This window comes from Mus musculus, chromosome 9 (genome assembly GCF_000001635.26).
Source record: "Mus musculus strain C57BL/6J chromosome 9, GRCm38.p6 C57BL/6J".
In the NCBI taxonomy this organism is placed as follows: domain Eukaryota; kingdom Metazoa; phylum Chordata; class Mammalia; order Rodentia; family Muridae; genus Mus; species Mus musculus.
The window spans coordinates 108,808,312-108,822,859 of NC_000075.6; the positions used below are offsets into that span (position 1 = coordinate 108,808,312).

General features: G+C 52.2%; 1 protein-coding gene across 5 annotated transcripts; it reads left to right on the forward strand.

The window, feature by feature from the left end:
* The first annotated feature begins 34 nt into the window (after positions 1 to 34).
* On the forward strand, positions 35 to 10,528 carry Nckipsd (NCK interacting protein with SH3 domain). Of its 5 annotated transcripts, XM_006511860.4 has the most exons (14): positions 62 to 343; positions 2,511 to 2,591; positions 2,735 to 2,844; positions 3,238 to 3,442; positions 3,568 to 3,658; positions 3,908 to 4,398; positions 5,638 to 5,808; positions 5,954 to 6,040; positions 6,119 to 6,257; positions 6,356 to 6,436; positions 6,617 to 6,745; positions 6,849 to 6,941; positions 7,036 to 7,208; positions 9,231 to 10,528. In XM_006511860.4, exons 3-14 carry the CDS (start codon positions 2,738 to 2,740, stop codon positions 9,432 to 9,434), a joined length of 1,971 nt encoding a protein of 656 aa, XP_006511923.1. In that variant the 5' UTR covers positions 62 to 343; positions 2,511 to 2,591; positions 2,735 to 2,737; the 3' UTR covers positions 9,435 to 10,528. The 5 variants fall into 5 exon arrangements, 3 of the variants coding, with proteins under 3 accessions (XP_030100589.1, XP_006511923.1, NP_109654.2); XR_003948065.1 differs by lacking the exon at positions 2,511 to 2,591 and having other exon boundaries at positions 35 to 343; positions 3,908 to 4,708; positions 9,231 to 10,142; XR_003948066.1 differs by lacking the exon at positions 2,511 to 2,591 and having other exon boundaries at positions 35 to 343; positions 3,908 to 4,499; positions 9,231 to 9,715.
* Positions 10,529 to 14,548: the final 4,020 nt, after the last annotated feature.

Genomic DNA, 14,548 nt, shown 5'->3' on the forward strand with positions numbered 1-14,548 from the left:
ACTCGCTCCTGGGGCGGGGTTCCGGCGGTCGCGCATGCGCACGCGCGGCGTGTCACGGGGCGGGGCGGGGCAAGCGCCGGGCGGCGCGGCACTCAGGGCCTGGCTTCCCGGCACCGCAACCTTCGTCGCGTACCCAGCCCCGGCGCTTCGCGGCCCGGCCCGGCCCGGCCTCATGTACCGCGCGCTGTATGCGTTCCGCTCCGCGGAGCCGAACGCCATGGCGTTCGCTGCAGGCGAGACCTTCCTGGTGCTGGAGCGCAGCAGCACGCACTGGTGGTTAGCAGCACGGGCGCGCAGTGGCGAGACCGGGTACGTGCCGCCTGCCTACCTGCATCGCCTGCAGGTGAGTGTGTCCCTCCGTCCCAGGCCTCTCGACCGAACCCCTTCACCAGCACGCAGAACCGATCCAGGAAGCTCAGTCAGATTCTTCGGGACTTCTACCAGACAAGGAGGTTGAGACTCTGACCTTAAGTCCCAAGAGCCGTAAGGACTGAGACCCCTCCGGAAGGGCCGTCAACACCCACCCGAGACTAGGCCTTTGACATTTAACCGCAGGCCCGTGAAAAGCTTAATTCTGGAACAGGGACTCTCTGTCATCGATAATCAGAGCCTCCATCTGCATTGAATTCTCGAGCTGGATCCAGAGACTTCCAGTCCATTCATTATCCAAGTCCCTTAGACCTCCAAACCCTATTCGTTCCCCTTTCCTGAATCCCTAGGATGCCCATCTCCCATCAATCTGTAGCCTCCACCTTTAACTGTAAAGATCACCGTGCCCACCACTGACTGTGCCACCTCATACACCACCTGTTTCCTCAACCACCCTCCAGGTTCTTAGTCCCCACCCCACCCACACACTTGGACCCCAGAGCCACAGGCATTCCTGTCCCTTATGCGAGTCCCAATTCCTGTAGTATCTCTGTATCCCGAACCCGCCCACCTATCAAGCTCTCCCCAAGGACAATTCCCCAACCCTTCAGGAACCAAGGCCCCTGGCCCCTGCTGATAGACAAGGTTCCCTGGCACAGCCCCCACTTCTCCCAAGCCTCCACTCCTGACTTCTCTGGTTTCCTTCCTCTGAAATCTGGGCGCTCCATCCTGGAATGGGAGCTGTCCACACTGTGAGGAAGTGAGCCTCCTTCATGGTTTCCCGTTCTGAAGATGGCCTGGTCCCCTTCCAGTGGAGCCTGCTCCAGTTCCTGTTTGCTCAAGAGTAGTCCTGCTGCAGTGTCTCCAGCTAGCCTATTCTGACTGCAGGAGGAAGGGGACCCAGGGCAGTCTGGGCTATTCCAGACTCATAGTCCCTAGCTATGGAAACATCCTGTCCCAGCCCAGTTAAGGACAGAAATACTGTGATAAATTTGGAAATGTCATCTGGTCTTGCTAAAGACGAGGGACCCTTGGTTCTAGGGTCCTCCTCACAGACTCTCAGTCTCCTCTAGAGGTGTTCAGGTGAGAAAAATCTAAACTGTGTCACACCCAGCTCAGCTTTTTGAGCACCCAGGTCTCTTTGGAGACTTTGAGGAAGCCCTGCCTCTTTGTCAGGCCCTGTGGAGCCTCTGCTCTAGCCAGGGTCAGTGGGGCTGGAGGGTTTGGGAAGGAAAGATCTTTCTCGGATCACTTCCTGTTTCTTTCGTCATACCCCTAGTCTCAGTTCCCCCGACTGCGAATTTCTGTCTCATTTTTACTCCACCTGGTGTTTGCCCTTCTTTTTCAAAACTTTCCCTTTCTGTCGCTGTTGCTGTCTCTCCCTGCCCCGCCCACACACCTTCTGCCATCTGAAGGACTTTGCTGACCCCTATATTTATTTGGCCCTATCCAGGGAAGCCTCTTAAACTCACTCCGGAACTAAACACGGTGACTTATGTGTACAGTCTGAGGCTTCGGGAAGAGTACCTTGAGCTCCAGGCCAGCCCTGGGCCACATAGCCACTTCCAAACCAGCTTGAGCTGCAGAGATTCTCATCTCAAAAGACCAGCCACCCAGCCAACTAAAACAAACGGGACTGTACCCTAATGTGTGCTTAGGTCTGTTCTGGGGTTCCTGTCCCGCAGCTGGCCAACCCCACCGCTGTAATCCACACCTCCCTCCATGCCAGACAGTGGGGTAGAACGGACTCCTGGGTTACTGAGGACGGCCACACAGGCAGGAATCAGGCCAGTCTCTCAAGTCCCTCCTTTGTCAGAAGCAGAGTGCCTTCCCAAAGGTGGTCTGAAAAAGTGGCGGGACAGCTTGGGAGGGTGGAAGGAAGGGAGGTCCTTTTGACCCGTTTTTACCTCCCAGCGCTTGGGAAGGTCCCTGTGGGTGGGAAGGTCCCTGTGGGGACAGGGCTGTTTTGGAGTGTGACCTTGGCTTTGTGAAGGAGCAGCATCCAGAGTGACTGATTAGGGATCCCAGACATGAGAGTCTTCCCTTTTGGCATCTCATGCTGGGCTCTGAGCCAAGCCCAGGGAGAGACTAGGTTTGGACTCCTGGTCCCAATCTGGGATTCCTATGGTTTCTCTCTATAGGTTTTTAGAATTGTCTTTGCCGAGAGCCTGTGTATGCAAGCCCCTAAATGTAAACTATAAAATACCATCACAGAGTCCCAGGTAACACGATTTGACCACTTCATTCTGTATTCCATTTTGGCTGTCTTCTAGTGTCCAGAATTCTAGGCTAGTTCCAGATTGGGCTGGGTCTGGGCTGACCAATCCCACTTGGCACCCAGGTCTAACTACCCACCTACCTTTAGGGCATGGAACAAGATGTCCTCCAAGCTATTGACCGTGCCATTGAGGCTGTGCACAACACAGCCATGCGAGATGGCGGCAAGTACAGCCTGGAACAGCGTGGAGTCCTTCAGTGAGTATCTGGGAAGTGGAGGTAATACCTTCCCTTGAGCGTGTTGGTGGGGCCAGAGACACTGGAGGCAGTACTAGGGTTAGTGCGAGGTTCCACAGAGTGGGATGAATGATGGGAAAGATGGACGATGAGGAGCCTGTACTGTGAGGTCCCAGAATCCCGCAGGGGGTTTAAAAAAAGATTTATTTTAAAGTGTATATATGAGAGAAAGTGTATATGTGTGTGAGAGTATGTGCATGCATGTGTGTGTGTGTATGTGTGTGCATGCATGTGTGTGCATGCATGTGTGTGCATGCATTTGTGTGTGCATGCATGTGTGTTGTATGCATGTGTGTGTGTACTTTGGGTGTAGAGAGGAGCCTTCCCATCATGGTCTGTTTGTCTCTCTATTAGGAAGCTTATCCATCACCGGAAAGAAACCTTGTCTCGAAGAGGCACCTCAGCTTCCAGTGCTACGGTTATGACCCCATCCACCAGTGACCACCATTTGGACGCTGCTGTATCTAGACAGCCCAATGGGGTGTGTCGAACTGGGTTTGAACGGCAGCATAGCCTGCCCAGTTCTGAGCATCTTGGGACAGATGGAGCCCTCTACCAGGTATGGAGTAAGGGTATCTTTTAGAAGGAGGTGTCTGGGACTAAGACTTCATCCAGAGGCCCAAGGGGTCTGCTCAGGTGCAGCTAGCAGCTGTCTTCCCCTAGATCTCAATTCTGTTCTCTCAGGTTCCACCACAGCCTCGACGAGCAGCTCCTACCACCCCACCCCCACCGGTGAAGCGCCGAGACCGTGAGGCCCTGGTGATCTCAGGGAGTGGTGAGAGGGCCAGGCTTGGGTAGTTGGGATGGGAGTACCCTGCGCTTGGAATGGTTGCTCTGCCCATGTTGGGCAAATGGGAGCTCTGAATGGGGTAAATATAGAGTTTGTTTGGGGCCTCCAGGCTTGGTGAGGAGATAGGGCCTAACAGAGGAACTAGGTCTTGTACTAGGGTCAGGTTCTCTAGGCCAAGAAGCTTGGTGCTCCCCAACAGGCTGCCCCAGCATAGCTTTTACTTCTTGTTCACAGGTGGCCGCACAGCCATACCCTCTGGAGGTAGTTCTGTGTCTAGTGGCTCATCAGCCAGCAGCACCTCCATGGACACACTCTATACTGGCTCCAGCCCCTCTGAGCTAGGTCCCAGCTGCTCACCCACACCCCCGCCGGTACCTCGCCGAGGGGCCCACACTACTGTGTCCCAGCCCCAGCCCTCTCCCTCCAAGGCACCATCCCCTGAGCCCCCTACGGAGGAGGTGGCAGCTGAGACAAACTCAACCCCTGATGACTTGGAAGCTCAGGATGCCCTGAGCCCAGAGACCACAGAGGAGAAGGCAGCCGCTGAGACAGTTGTGCCAAGGACCATTGGGGCAGAGCTGATGGAACTCGTGCGGAGAAACACCGGTCTAAGCCATGAGTTATGCCGTGTAGCCATCGGCGTCGTGGTGGGTCACATCCAGGCCACCGTGCCAGCCAGCTCACCTATCATGGAGCAGGTCCTCCTCTCGCTGGTAGAAGGCAAGGTGAGGGTGGGCAGCATGGCCAAGGAGCCTTCCCACCCTCAGGCAGCCTGCTAATCCCACCCCGCTCCTGCCCTCACGCCTTTGTCCAGGCTGTGTGACAGGTATTTGTCAAGCTCTGGCCCTTGGCTTTTACTGTGCTGGGTCCTAGAGTCATTTGAGTTGACCCATGAAGGAGAAAGGGAGGAAGAACGTTCTAGACAGAGACTCAGCTTATAAGGAACAAGAGACAGGACCAAGCATGGCTCACAGGAAGGAAGAAGGTGGATGGCATATCTGCATCAGAGGCAGTGTGGGAGCCGGTGAGCCTAAGGCAGGTGATAAGGGAGACCAGGATGAGATGGGACTAGGGGAAGCTTCCCATCACCTGGAGGGGTTTCCCACTGGTGCTCCTTCTGTGATTCCGGATGCAGGGAAAGAAGCGAGACAGCATGGGGTGAGAGATCAGTGCCTTGCCAGCCTTGACGGTGTAGAGAAAAGGGGGCTTGGTTAACTATGGACGCTTGCTTAGTTTTGATAGTGGTTTAGGTGCCAGCTTGGATGGTAGTGAGTGACGTGGGCATTTCAAGATGACTGTGGTCGTTTCTCAAGGTTAGGGTACTGGTGTTAGGTCTGGTGCTGCACGCCTTTAATACCAGCACTCAGGAGGCAGAGGCAGGTGGCTCTCTGGGTTTGAGGCCATCTTGGTTTACAATGCAAATTCTAGGACAGCCAGAGAAACTGTGTCTCTGAGAAAAAAAAAAAAAGTAGGTCACTCATTAGGAGAAGGAACGCGGTAGTGAGTCCTGACTACGATAGGGTTTGAGTGGGCCAAAGGTGGTACTTAGGCTCCACCTATGATATCTGGTTGGAGTGAGTAGAGGGCAGTAGGCCAGTGTTTTGTGTGCCTATGCTGAGCATAGCAGCTAGTGTCTAGTATGACAGGCCTGGTGTCACATTGTGTGGAATGGGATGAGGATGGATCCTGAGTCACATTCAAGGAGTGACAGAGTTCGTTCCTGCCTCTTGGGAGCTGCTCAGCAAGTTCCAGGGTGGGAGCTGGGATGTTGGGAATTCCCACAGCTGAGCCTTGAGCAGAGTCTTGTACCAGGAGGTGGAAACTGGAGTTGGCCTACACAGTGTAAATTTTGTGGGACCTCAGTTCAAAGAATGCTAAGCTTAGAGGGGCCAGGTCTTGGAGGCTTCCTGGAGCTGGTGGTGTGCAGAGGTCTTACTGAGTCATACCCTGCCTTCTCCCCACAGGACCTGAGCACAGCCCTACCCTCAGGGCAGGTCTGCCACGACCAGCAGAGACTGGAAGTGATTTTTGCAGACCTGGCTCGAAGAAAGGATGACGCCCAGCAGCGCAGCTGGGCGCTGTACGAGGACGAGGACGTCATCCGCTGCTATCTGGAAGAACTGCTGCACATCCTGGTATGGGGCAGGGACGGACCCTCGGGCCTGCCGGCGTGGGAGCAGTGAGCCTCCCCTGGACCATCACCCTTCAGCCATTAGGTCACTTCTGCTCATGCATGCTCACCTCACACTGGGTGACTCTCACTCTTTCTCTTCCCTCCAGACGGATGCAGATCCCGAAGTTTGCAAGAAAATGTGCAAAAGGAGTGATTTTGAGTCTGTCCTAGCCTTGGTGGCCTATTACCAAATGGTATGTATAAGACAAGGGAGGGGCACAGAGGCATGTGGGCAGACGTAAGGGCACTTAGCACACGGGTTCTTCTGCCAGGAACACCGAGCGTCTCTACGGCTGCTGCTCCTCAAGTGTTTCGGTGCCATGTGCAGCCTAGATGCAGCGATCATCTCCACTCTGGTGTCTTCCGTGCTGCCTGTGGAATTGGCACGGGACATGCAGACCGACACGCAGGGTGAGGTGGGGTGGCCCTCCTTACCACTCGGAGGCTGTTTTCACCGTCTGCCGGGGATCCCTGGCCTTGCTGACTCCTTCCTTACCCCCCACCCCCAGACCACCAGAAGCTCTGTTACTCTGCCCTCGTCCTGGCCATGGTCTTCTCCATGGGAGAGGCGGTACCCTACGCACACTATGGTAAGAATCAAACCCTAAGCAGTGGGCACAAGGCCCCAGAGGTAAGAACCATGCGTCTCTCCAGGGCCTGAAGACCTACTGACTAGAGATGGTGTTCTTAGGCTCACAGAAAGCCAGGGAGGCTGGATCGTATGGGGAGCAAAAGTTGGATTTGTAGATTTCCTTATGCTACTCTTTTAGAACACCTGGGTACACCCTTTGCCCAGTTCCTACTAAGCATCGTTGAGGATGGCCTTCCAATGGACACCACGGAGCAGCTGCCAGACCTCTGCATGAACCTGCTTCTGGCTCTCAACCTGCACCTGACAGGTGGGGTGGGGCCATCTGGAAGGCAGCTGAGCAGTGGGCTTTTCGGGCTTCGCGGGCTTCTGTGCCTACACTCTTACCTGTCTCCATCCACGTCTCTCCGCAGCTCCTGAGCAGAATGTCATCATGGCTGCCTTGAGCAGACACACCAATGTGAAGATCTTCTCTGAGAAGCTGCTTCTGCTTCTGAACAGAGGGGGTGAGAGCCTAGAAGTCTGCATGGGTGCCGCTTGCGTACACACTTGACTCTGTCACGTGCCCTCCTCTGACTCCTGTGAACCCCTGTCTTCTAGACGACCCTGTGCGTATCTTCAGACATGAGCCCCAGCCACCACACTCTGTCCTCAAGTTCCTGCAGGATGTGTTCAGCAGCTCTGCCACAGCCGCCATCTTCTACCACACAGACATGATGGCGCTTATTGACATCACTGTGCGCCAGATCGCAGACCTGTCACCTGGAGACAAGGTGCCTGGGGGCCGCACAGCAGCTTAACCAAAAGGGGTGACTATGACATTGAGTGCAGATGAGGGGGCAGGGCTGCCGCTGCCAGGGCCAAGTGAGTGTGGAAGACTACTCGGAAACCAGGACATGGCAGCCAGCCGTGTATGTGGCAGACTGGAGCAGGATGTCTGAGGCGAGCTGGAATCGCTTTTCAGAAGAGGAAGAGACACTGCCTTCCTGTGAGAGCAGAGTGGAAGCCAGGAAGCCCGGGGCAGGAGTGGGTGGTGAAGTAGGCCAGGCTTGGGTGTGTTGCAAGTGGGCCCGGAAGAGCCTGCTTTGGGATTGGTTTTGAGCAGGTAGGTGGATAGAAGATGGTTAATGGAAGAGGCCCAAAGAACTTCTTAGGGAAAGATAACAGTTGTGCTTTGAAGGAGTCAAGATTAAGGACAAGCCAGGCAGTGGTGGCGCACGCCTTTAGTCCCAGCGCTCAGGAGGCAGAGGCAGCCGGATCTCTGTGAGTTTGAAGCCAGCCTGGAAGCCAGCCTGGTCTGCAGATCAAGTTTCAGGGCAGCCAGGGCTACACAGAGAAACTGTCTGGAAAAACCAAATTTAAAAAAAAAAAAAAAAAAAAAAAGATTGAGGACCAGTGCTGGGGCTAGACAGTGCTGGGGCTAGAGCTCTGTGGATAGAGTACTTTCCTTTCATACCTGAGGTCTGATTTCAGTCCCTAGCACTAAAAAAATACAGTACTCAGAAGACATTGAAGTGCCAAGGCACCGGAGGCAGCAAGTGAACTGAGACTAGAGACGTGGGGTTGTGTGTGGAGTCATGACAGAATCTGATGGTATAATCAGCAGAGGCATTAGCTGTGACTCCGCAGGCTCAGCTAAGGACAAATTCAGGGACAAACCCAAGTGAGCAAGAGCAAGCCACAGACCATGTGTGTGCAGGGAGGAGCCGCACTGCGCTGTTAGGAGCTCTCGGCGGGGCGGAGAATTAGTCTTTGAATTTGCCACATGGAAGCCGGTGGTGACTGGCAAGCAATGCCAGTGTGGTGGAGGGAATCAGGTCTGAATGGGAAGTTTGAGAAATTTTTAAGTTTCTCCACTGGGAGAGTGGAGATGGGAAAGGACTTGGAAGCAATAAATGAAGGTAACCAATTTTCTGTACAGAGAAACAGAAAAACGGGGACAGGGTATTGTAAGGTGGGAGGTGCTGTGACATGCCCTGGTCTGGGGCAAGGCTCCAGTAAGCATAGAGAAAAGAGCCATGTGCTGCAGAGATTGGGAGGTGCACAGGTGAGACAGAGGTGGCCAGTGGTGGACTCTATTGCTTGTTCTAATGAGGACAGGAAGGGCAGGCGCTTCAAGCAGAAGAGAAGGCACAAGACCAGCTGCTCAGGCCGCTTAGGGTCAAGGGCAGAAGATAGGCAGTGGTACTATAAGGACAGAAAGCAGAGGTCAGCAGGGGGTTGGAAACAGGTGAATCGAAGAGGACACGTATGTTCCAGGCCTCAATTGATCAACTGATTGAACAGTGGTTCCTTCCTAACGAGCATGGGACGCACTGTACCTTAGACATGACGGGGAGCTGATGGGTTTGGTGTCAGATGTGTGGATTTGAGGTGACTGAGATAAGTAGAAGATGACAGGCAGGCGATTAGACATTCTTGCTGGGCGCTTTCAGGAAAGATCTGCATAAGATGTACGAGGGCAGATTGTTGTTTCAGGCCATGGGTGTAATTAAGATCTTCTGGGGCAAGAGACGTGGAGAAGCCAGGACTCTGATTGACACACATGGTACCTAGGCGACCTGGCACTAAAGGACTGGCAAGACCAGGGCAGCCACATTCTCTGGATGCGTGGCTGGAATGATTCATTCATTCTCTTCTCCACAGCTTTGAGAGCCATTTAGTGTTGAGTAAAATAGAGCAGTGTGAGCTGCTTTGTTGTCCCATAGTCTACTGGCCAGTAGTGGTCAGTCCCCCTCTGGGGGCAGTTGCAGTACCATTCCAGGAGTTGCTGAACCAGGCTGCTCTTCCTACAGCTACGCATGGAGTACCTCTCCCTGATGCATGCTGTGGTCCGCTCCACGCCCTACCTGCAGCACCGACATCGGCTGTCAGACCTGCAGGCTACACTGCGGCGCATCCTGACTGAGGAAGAGGCCTCACCCCAGTGCCAGATGGACCGTATGATTGTCCAAGAGATGTACAAGGAATTCCCGGACCTGGGAGAGGTTCCCAGCTAGCACTTCTCTTTACTCCCTTCTCTGCAGCCCTGGGAGGGTGCAGAGAACTCAGGGGCTTGGCTCTAAGGATGTTCTGCACCGACACTGCGAGGTGATAAAAGATTAGAAGGGACCTGAGCCGGGCCCCTTACCTAAAGGAGAGTCAGGGTAAGGGGCCAGATGTAGGATTGGGGACCACAGTCTGGGAACTGTATTGGGGCAGAGGAAATGCGCAAGGCTGAATACCCTCTGTTTGCTGGTAGGCTGCCTCTTCAGCATGCCACCCCCATCCCCCACTCCCATGTGCATACCCAGAGTCCTGCTGCTGCTCCAGGCTGGGCTGCTGCCATCCCTACCTGCTGTCTGGTCTGAGTCTTGACCCTCAGCAAGCCATGTCCTTAGGGTGAGGGAGGCACCTTCTGCCAGCTCTGTTCTTTGCCTTAGCTTTGCAGTGAGTGTTGCTCATGTGCAGCCCTTCCCCCATAGGGACTGCTGTCCCCTGACCCCCTGCTTTCAGCCCCAGAGGCCTTGGCCAGACTGTTGCCTTGAAAGTGGGATCCTAGAGACAGGCCATCCGTCCTGCAGCCCCATGGAACAGGATGATGGTGCTGAGAAAGCCAATGATAGAATCTATTTTCTCTGGAAAAAAAAAAAAGAATAGGCCAAAAGCCATGTGTATTTTCCTATGTACTACAGCTCACCTTCAGAAATAAATTACAGGCACCAGGAGCTGGGCTTCCCTGTATGATGATGCGGGGAGACGACGGGGAGGGTGGCGGGGGCTCAGGACCTCACAGCTCCAGCTTAAACTGCTATCTGCAGCCCAAAGAGGTGATGGTCCTTGACCAGACTGGCCTCCCTGCTGTGCTTCCTCTAGGGCCCAGCGGCAGGCAGCCACGCACCCTGGGACACACCTGTAGGTATCTTTCCCTTTTGGGTTCCATTCTTATCTTCTTGGCCACTGTGGTGCACACCTTTAATGCCAGCACCTGGGAGGCAGAGACAGACAGATACTCATACTCAGCCTAGTTTACATAATTCCAGCCATCCAGGGCTGTACAGTGAGAGCCTGTCTCACTAAAAATACAAGTAAAATAAAGTTGTGGAGTCCCGCAGTTCCAGCTAGTGTCCGGTGCTCCCTTTCTCTCCCCCCCTCCTCCCTCTTACACGATGTGGCCTGAGCCTGAGCCTCACACGTGCTCCCTGCATGGTCTTAGGCCGAGCAGGCACCTCTCCCAGCTCTGCTCTCCCTGAGCATGCTGCTGGCTTGATTACCTTCCTCTTGTTATTTGGTCCACCATGATTCCTCTGTTTTGAAACCTCAGCGGATTTTATAATTTTTATATCCTGGAAGAATATGTTAACCAGGGTGCAGTTAAGTGTGTCTTCCCACTTCATTAGAGGCAGAGACTGATTTAAAGAGAGAGAGAGAGAAAAGCCTGTTCTCTCTCAGATCAGCACAGTAGTTCTACTAAGAGTGGTCAGGGAACAACGAGGGCCCATGGGCAGCAGCAAAGGCTGGTTCTTGAGGCGCTTCTTACTGCAGCTCTGTTCCTCATACAGATCTGCACATGCAGGACTGTAGTAGGCTGCTGAAGGCAGGGACCGGAGAGATGACTTAGCTGGTAAAGTGCTTGCCACCCCAGCATGGAGGCCTGAGTTTAGATTCTCAGCATCCGTGTAGAAAGCCAGGTGTGGTGGCACGCACTTGAGTTTAATCCCCAGGTCCACATGGGAGGCAGAAAGAACCAACTGCAAGTTGTCCTCCACGTGGTGTGCTGTGCTACGTCCCTATGTACACTCAAACACACAAAATAATTAAATGCAATTTAAAGTGGAAGGTGAAGAGATGGCCCAGTGCTTAAGAAAGTAAGAGCACTCACATTCTTGGGGAGGACTCTAGTTCAATTCCACCACCCACATCAGGAGACTCCCAACCCTCCTAATAACTCCTCCAGCTCCAGGAGGTCCAGTGCCCTCTTCTGGCCTTTCCCAGCACTGCACAAACTCAGTAACTACATACACACATGATTAAACATGAAGAAAAAATCTTAAGTAGAGGGGCTGGAGAGGTAGCTCAGCAGTTGGGAGGATCAGCTGCTCTTGAAGATGACTCAGTTCGGTTCTTGGCACCCACCTAGCGGCTTACAATCACCTGTAACTCCACTTCCAAGGGATCTGGTGTCCTGTTTTGACCTCTGCCAGCACCAAACACACATGTAGTGGACATACATCCATGCCAGCGAAAAAATCATACACATGAATATTTTAAAATGTAAATAGAACTTTAAAGGTGCACAAAGCAATAGAGAAAAACACTCGCTACCACCGTCCAGCCCTGCCCCGCATACAGACGCTCACACACAGAATTCACGCAGCAGGCAGGGCAGAGGCTCAACAGTTTCTCAGCAAAGGGAGGCAGGGACATTTCAAAGGAAAACTGAGGTAGAGGGGATCTTGGCAACCTTCCGGGCACTGTCCTTCCTTAGCCATTGGCTCTGTCACCATGCTGAGCTCACAGGCTCTGGGTGAAGGGCCACAGCCTGCTCCCTGCTCTTTGCCCTGAGATAGTTTGCCTCCTCTGTCACATCCAAAGTCAGTGACACTGAGTTCCAGCCACGACTGCTTTCACTTGAGTGCTGCAAGCAGGAAACCATTACTCTCAGGAGATGAGAGAAGACAGAGAAAAGCAGAGGGTTCCCAGGAAGCCGAGGCAGGAGCCCTGGGTGGCATCTGCTGTTTCCTGTGATGCGCACTCTGACTTTGTGGGAAGAGCTGGGCTGCCCTGCGCTTTGAGGGCTGGCTCCTAGATAAACAGTATATAGGTTTATGGAGCCCACCCTCACATTTGCAGGATTATCCAGGGGGTCCAGCATGTTTGTAGAAGATACAGAAGTTCTGGCCAGGGGCGCACATAAATACTGGGTACCGTTCCCAAACATTCCAGGGGTGGGGAGAGCAGGACTCCAAAACCCCCTCAGCAAACGCCCTGCAATAGTTTCACATCATAAAATTGTAGCTTAAAAGGTGGGTTCCTGTGGTTCCTGTCGGGAAGAGGAGTTTGTGAGACAACACCTCTCCAGCTGTTTGGAAGGGTCAATGTGGGATGTGGCTAGGCAGGAGAGAGAATGAGGGACAGAGAACACTTAGCTCTGCCAAGAAAGGACAGTGTTTGGATGGTAGAGAGACGCAAACAGGAGCAGTAGGAATCTGTAGGTTGAGCATTATTTTGAACCAGAAATGGCACCTAACGTGGATGCATAAAGGTCTGGCCCATGTGGGACATGCACTGAACCCCACGCTACTCCTGCACAACTTTTTTTTTGAGGGGTAGAGAGTCCAGCTCTGTCCTCAAAAGACATTGACTGAGGCTGCAATGAGGAGAAATCTGATTATTTTTTCTTTTAATATGTCTGTGTGCGCTGTAGTGTGTGTGAGCACTCGTGTGCAGATGCATATGCAGATAGAGGCCCAAGCCCGGTGGGCGTTTCCCCCATAGCTCCTAGCCTTATTCACTGAAGCAGAGTCTCTCAGTTGAACCCAGAGCTCAGCAATACAGCATGAATAGCAATACCGCTAGTATGCATAGCCAGATGTTTCAAGGATACCCATCTGCCCTCTGAACTTGAGAATTGTGAACAGGCTGTCACATCCATCCAATATTCACGTGGGTGCTGGAGATCTGAACTCTAGTCCTCACACTTATATGAGAAGTGCCTTAGCTGCTGAGCCATCAACCCAGTCTTTCCCCCTTTTAATGGAAGAATAGCACACCATGATAAGTGCAATATTCAAAGACTTGCACCTTTTCATTAGTTTCCTGGCTATTCAATTACTTTCCATTGTAATGCTTATTTAATCATTTATCCATATATCTACTGATTTGTGTATTTTTATAGATTTATTTCTTTATCTTATGTATGTGAGTACACTGTAGCTGCACATAGTTGTGAGCCTTCATGTGGTTGTTGGGAATTGAATCTAGGACCTCTGCTCGCTCCTGTTGACCCCGCTTGCTCTGGTCAGCCCAAAGATTTATTATTATTATATATAAGTATGCTGTAGCTGTTTTCAGACATGCCAGAAGAGGACGTCAGATCTCACTGTGGGTGGTTGTGAGCCACCAGATGGTTTCTGGGATTTGAACTCAGGACCTTTGTAAATGCAGTCAGTGCTTTTACCCGCTGAGCCATCTCACCAGCCCCTGATTTGTGTATTTTTATTGACTTATATATGTATTCAACATGAGTCCTTAAATTTTATACTTATATATAGTCAGTCAGTCTGTCTGTCCGTCCGTCCATCCATCCATCCATCCATCCATCCATCCATCCATCCATCCATCCAATCTATCATCTGTCCATCAAGATCTATGTTACCTTAACATGAATAACTTTCCTATTTCAGTCTTCAAAGAGGCTGAGTCTGTAGGATCACAGGACTGCAGTGGGTTGGTTAATATTCTTTTGTTGTTGTTATTGTTGCTATTGTTATTTGAAACATGGTCTCACTATCTAGCCCTAGCCAACAGGTAACTGATATCTTACTATCTCAGCCCAGTACTGGGACTGCAAGTATGTAACAACACACCTGGCTGGCTCCCTTCTTAATATTGCCACTGAATAAGAATAATTTGTTCACTGGAACTGGGTGTGGTAGCACACACTTTAAATCCCAGCACTCGGGAGGCAGAGGCAGGTGGATCTCTGTGAGTTTGAAGCCAGCCTGGTCTCCAAAGAGAGCTCCAGGACAGCCACCAAGGCTGTCACAAACATAAACCTTGTCTCAAGAAACAAACAAACAAACAAACAAACAAACAAAGCTAATTGTAATGTAGTCCAGTTTATTGATGTTTTTCATTTGTTTGTTTAGTACATTTTTATGTTTTATTAAAAATCATTTCTTTAGCTGGGTGATGGCACACTCCTCTAATCCCAGCACTCAGGAGGCAAGCAGGTGGATCTCTGAGAGTTCAAGGCCAGCCTGGTCTACAGAGTTCCAGGATAGCCAGGGCTATACAGAAAAACTCTATCACAAAACAAAACAAAACAAAACAAAACAAAACAAAACAAAACAAAACTAATAGGTTCTCTAAACAATTGGTCCATTTCTCCAGTCCCATGTCCAACAACTTT

Coding starts and splice junctions, on each gene's coding strand:
- Nckipsd (NM_030729.4), top strand. CDS start 173: ATGTACCGCGCGCTGTATGCGTTCCGCTCCGCGGAGCCGAACGCCATG. Junction 6,437..6,616: donor GGTACCCTACGCACACTATG/GTAAGAATCAAA, acceptor CTACTCTTTTAG/AACACCTGGGTACACCCTTT. Junction 6,746..6,848: donor TCTCAACCTGCACCTGACAG/GTGGGGTGGGGC, acceptor GTCTCTCCGCAG/CTCCTGAGCAGAATGTCATC.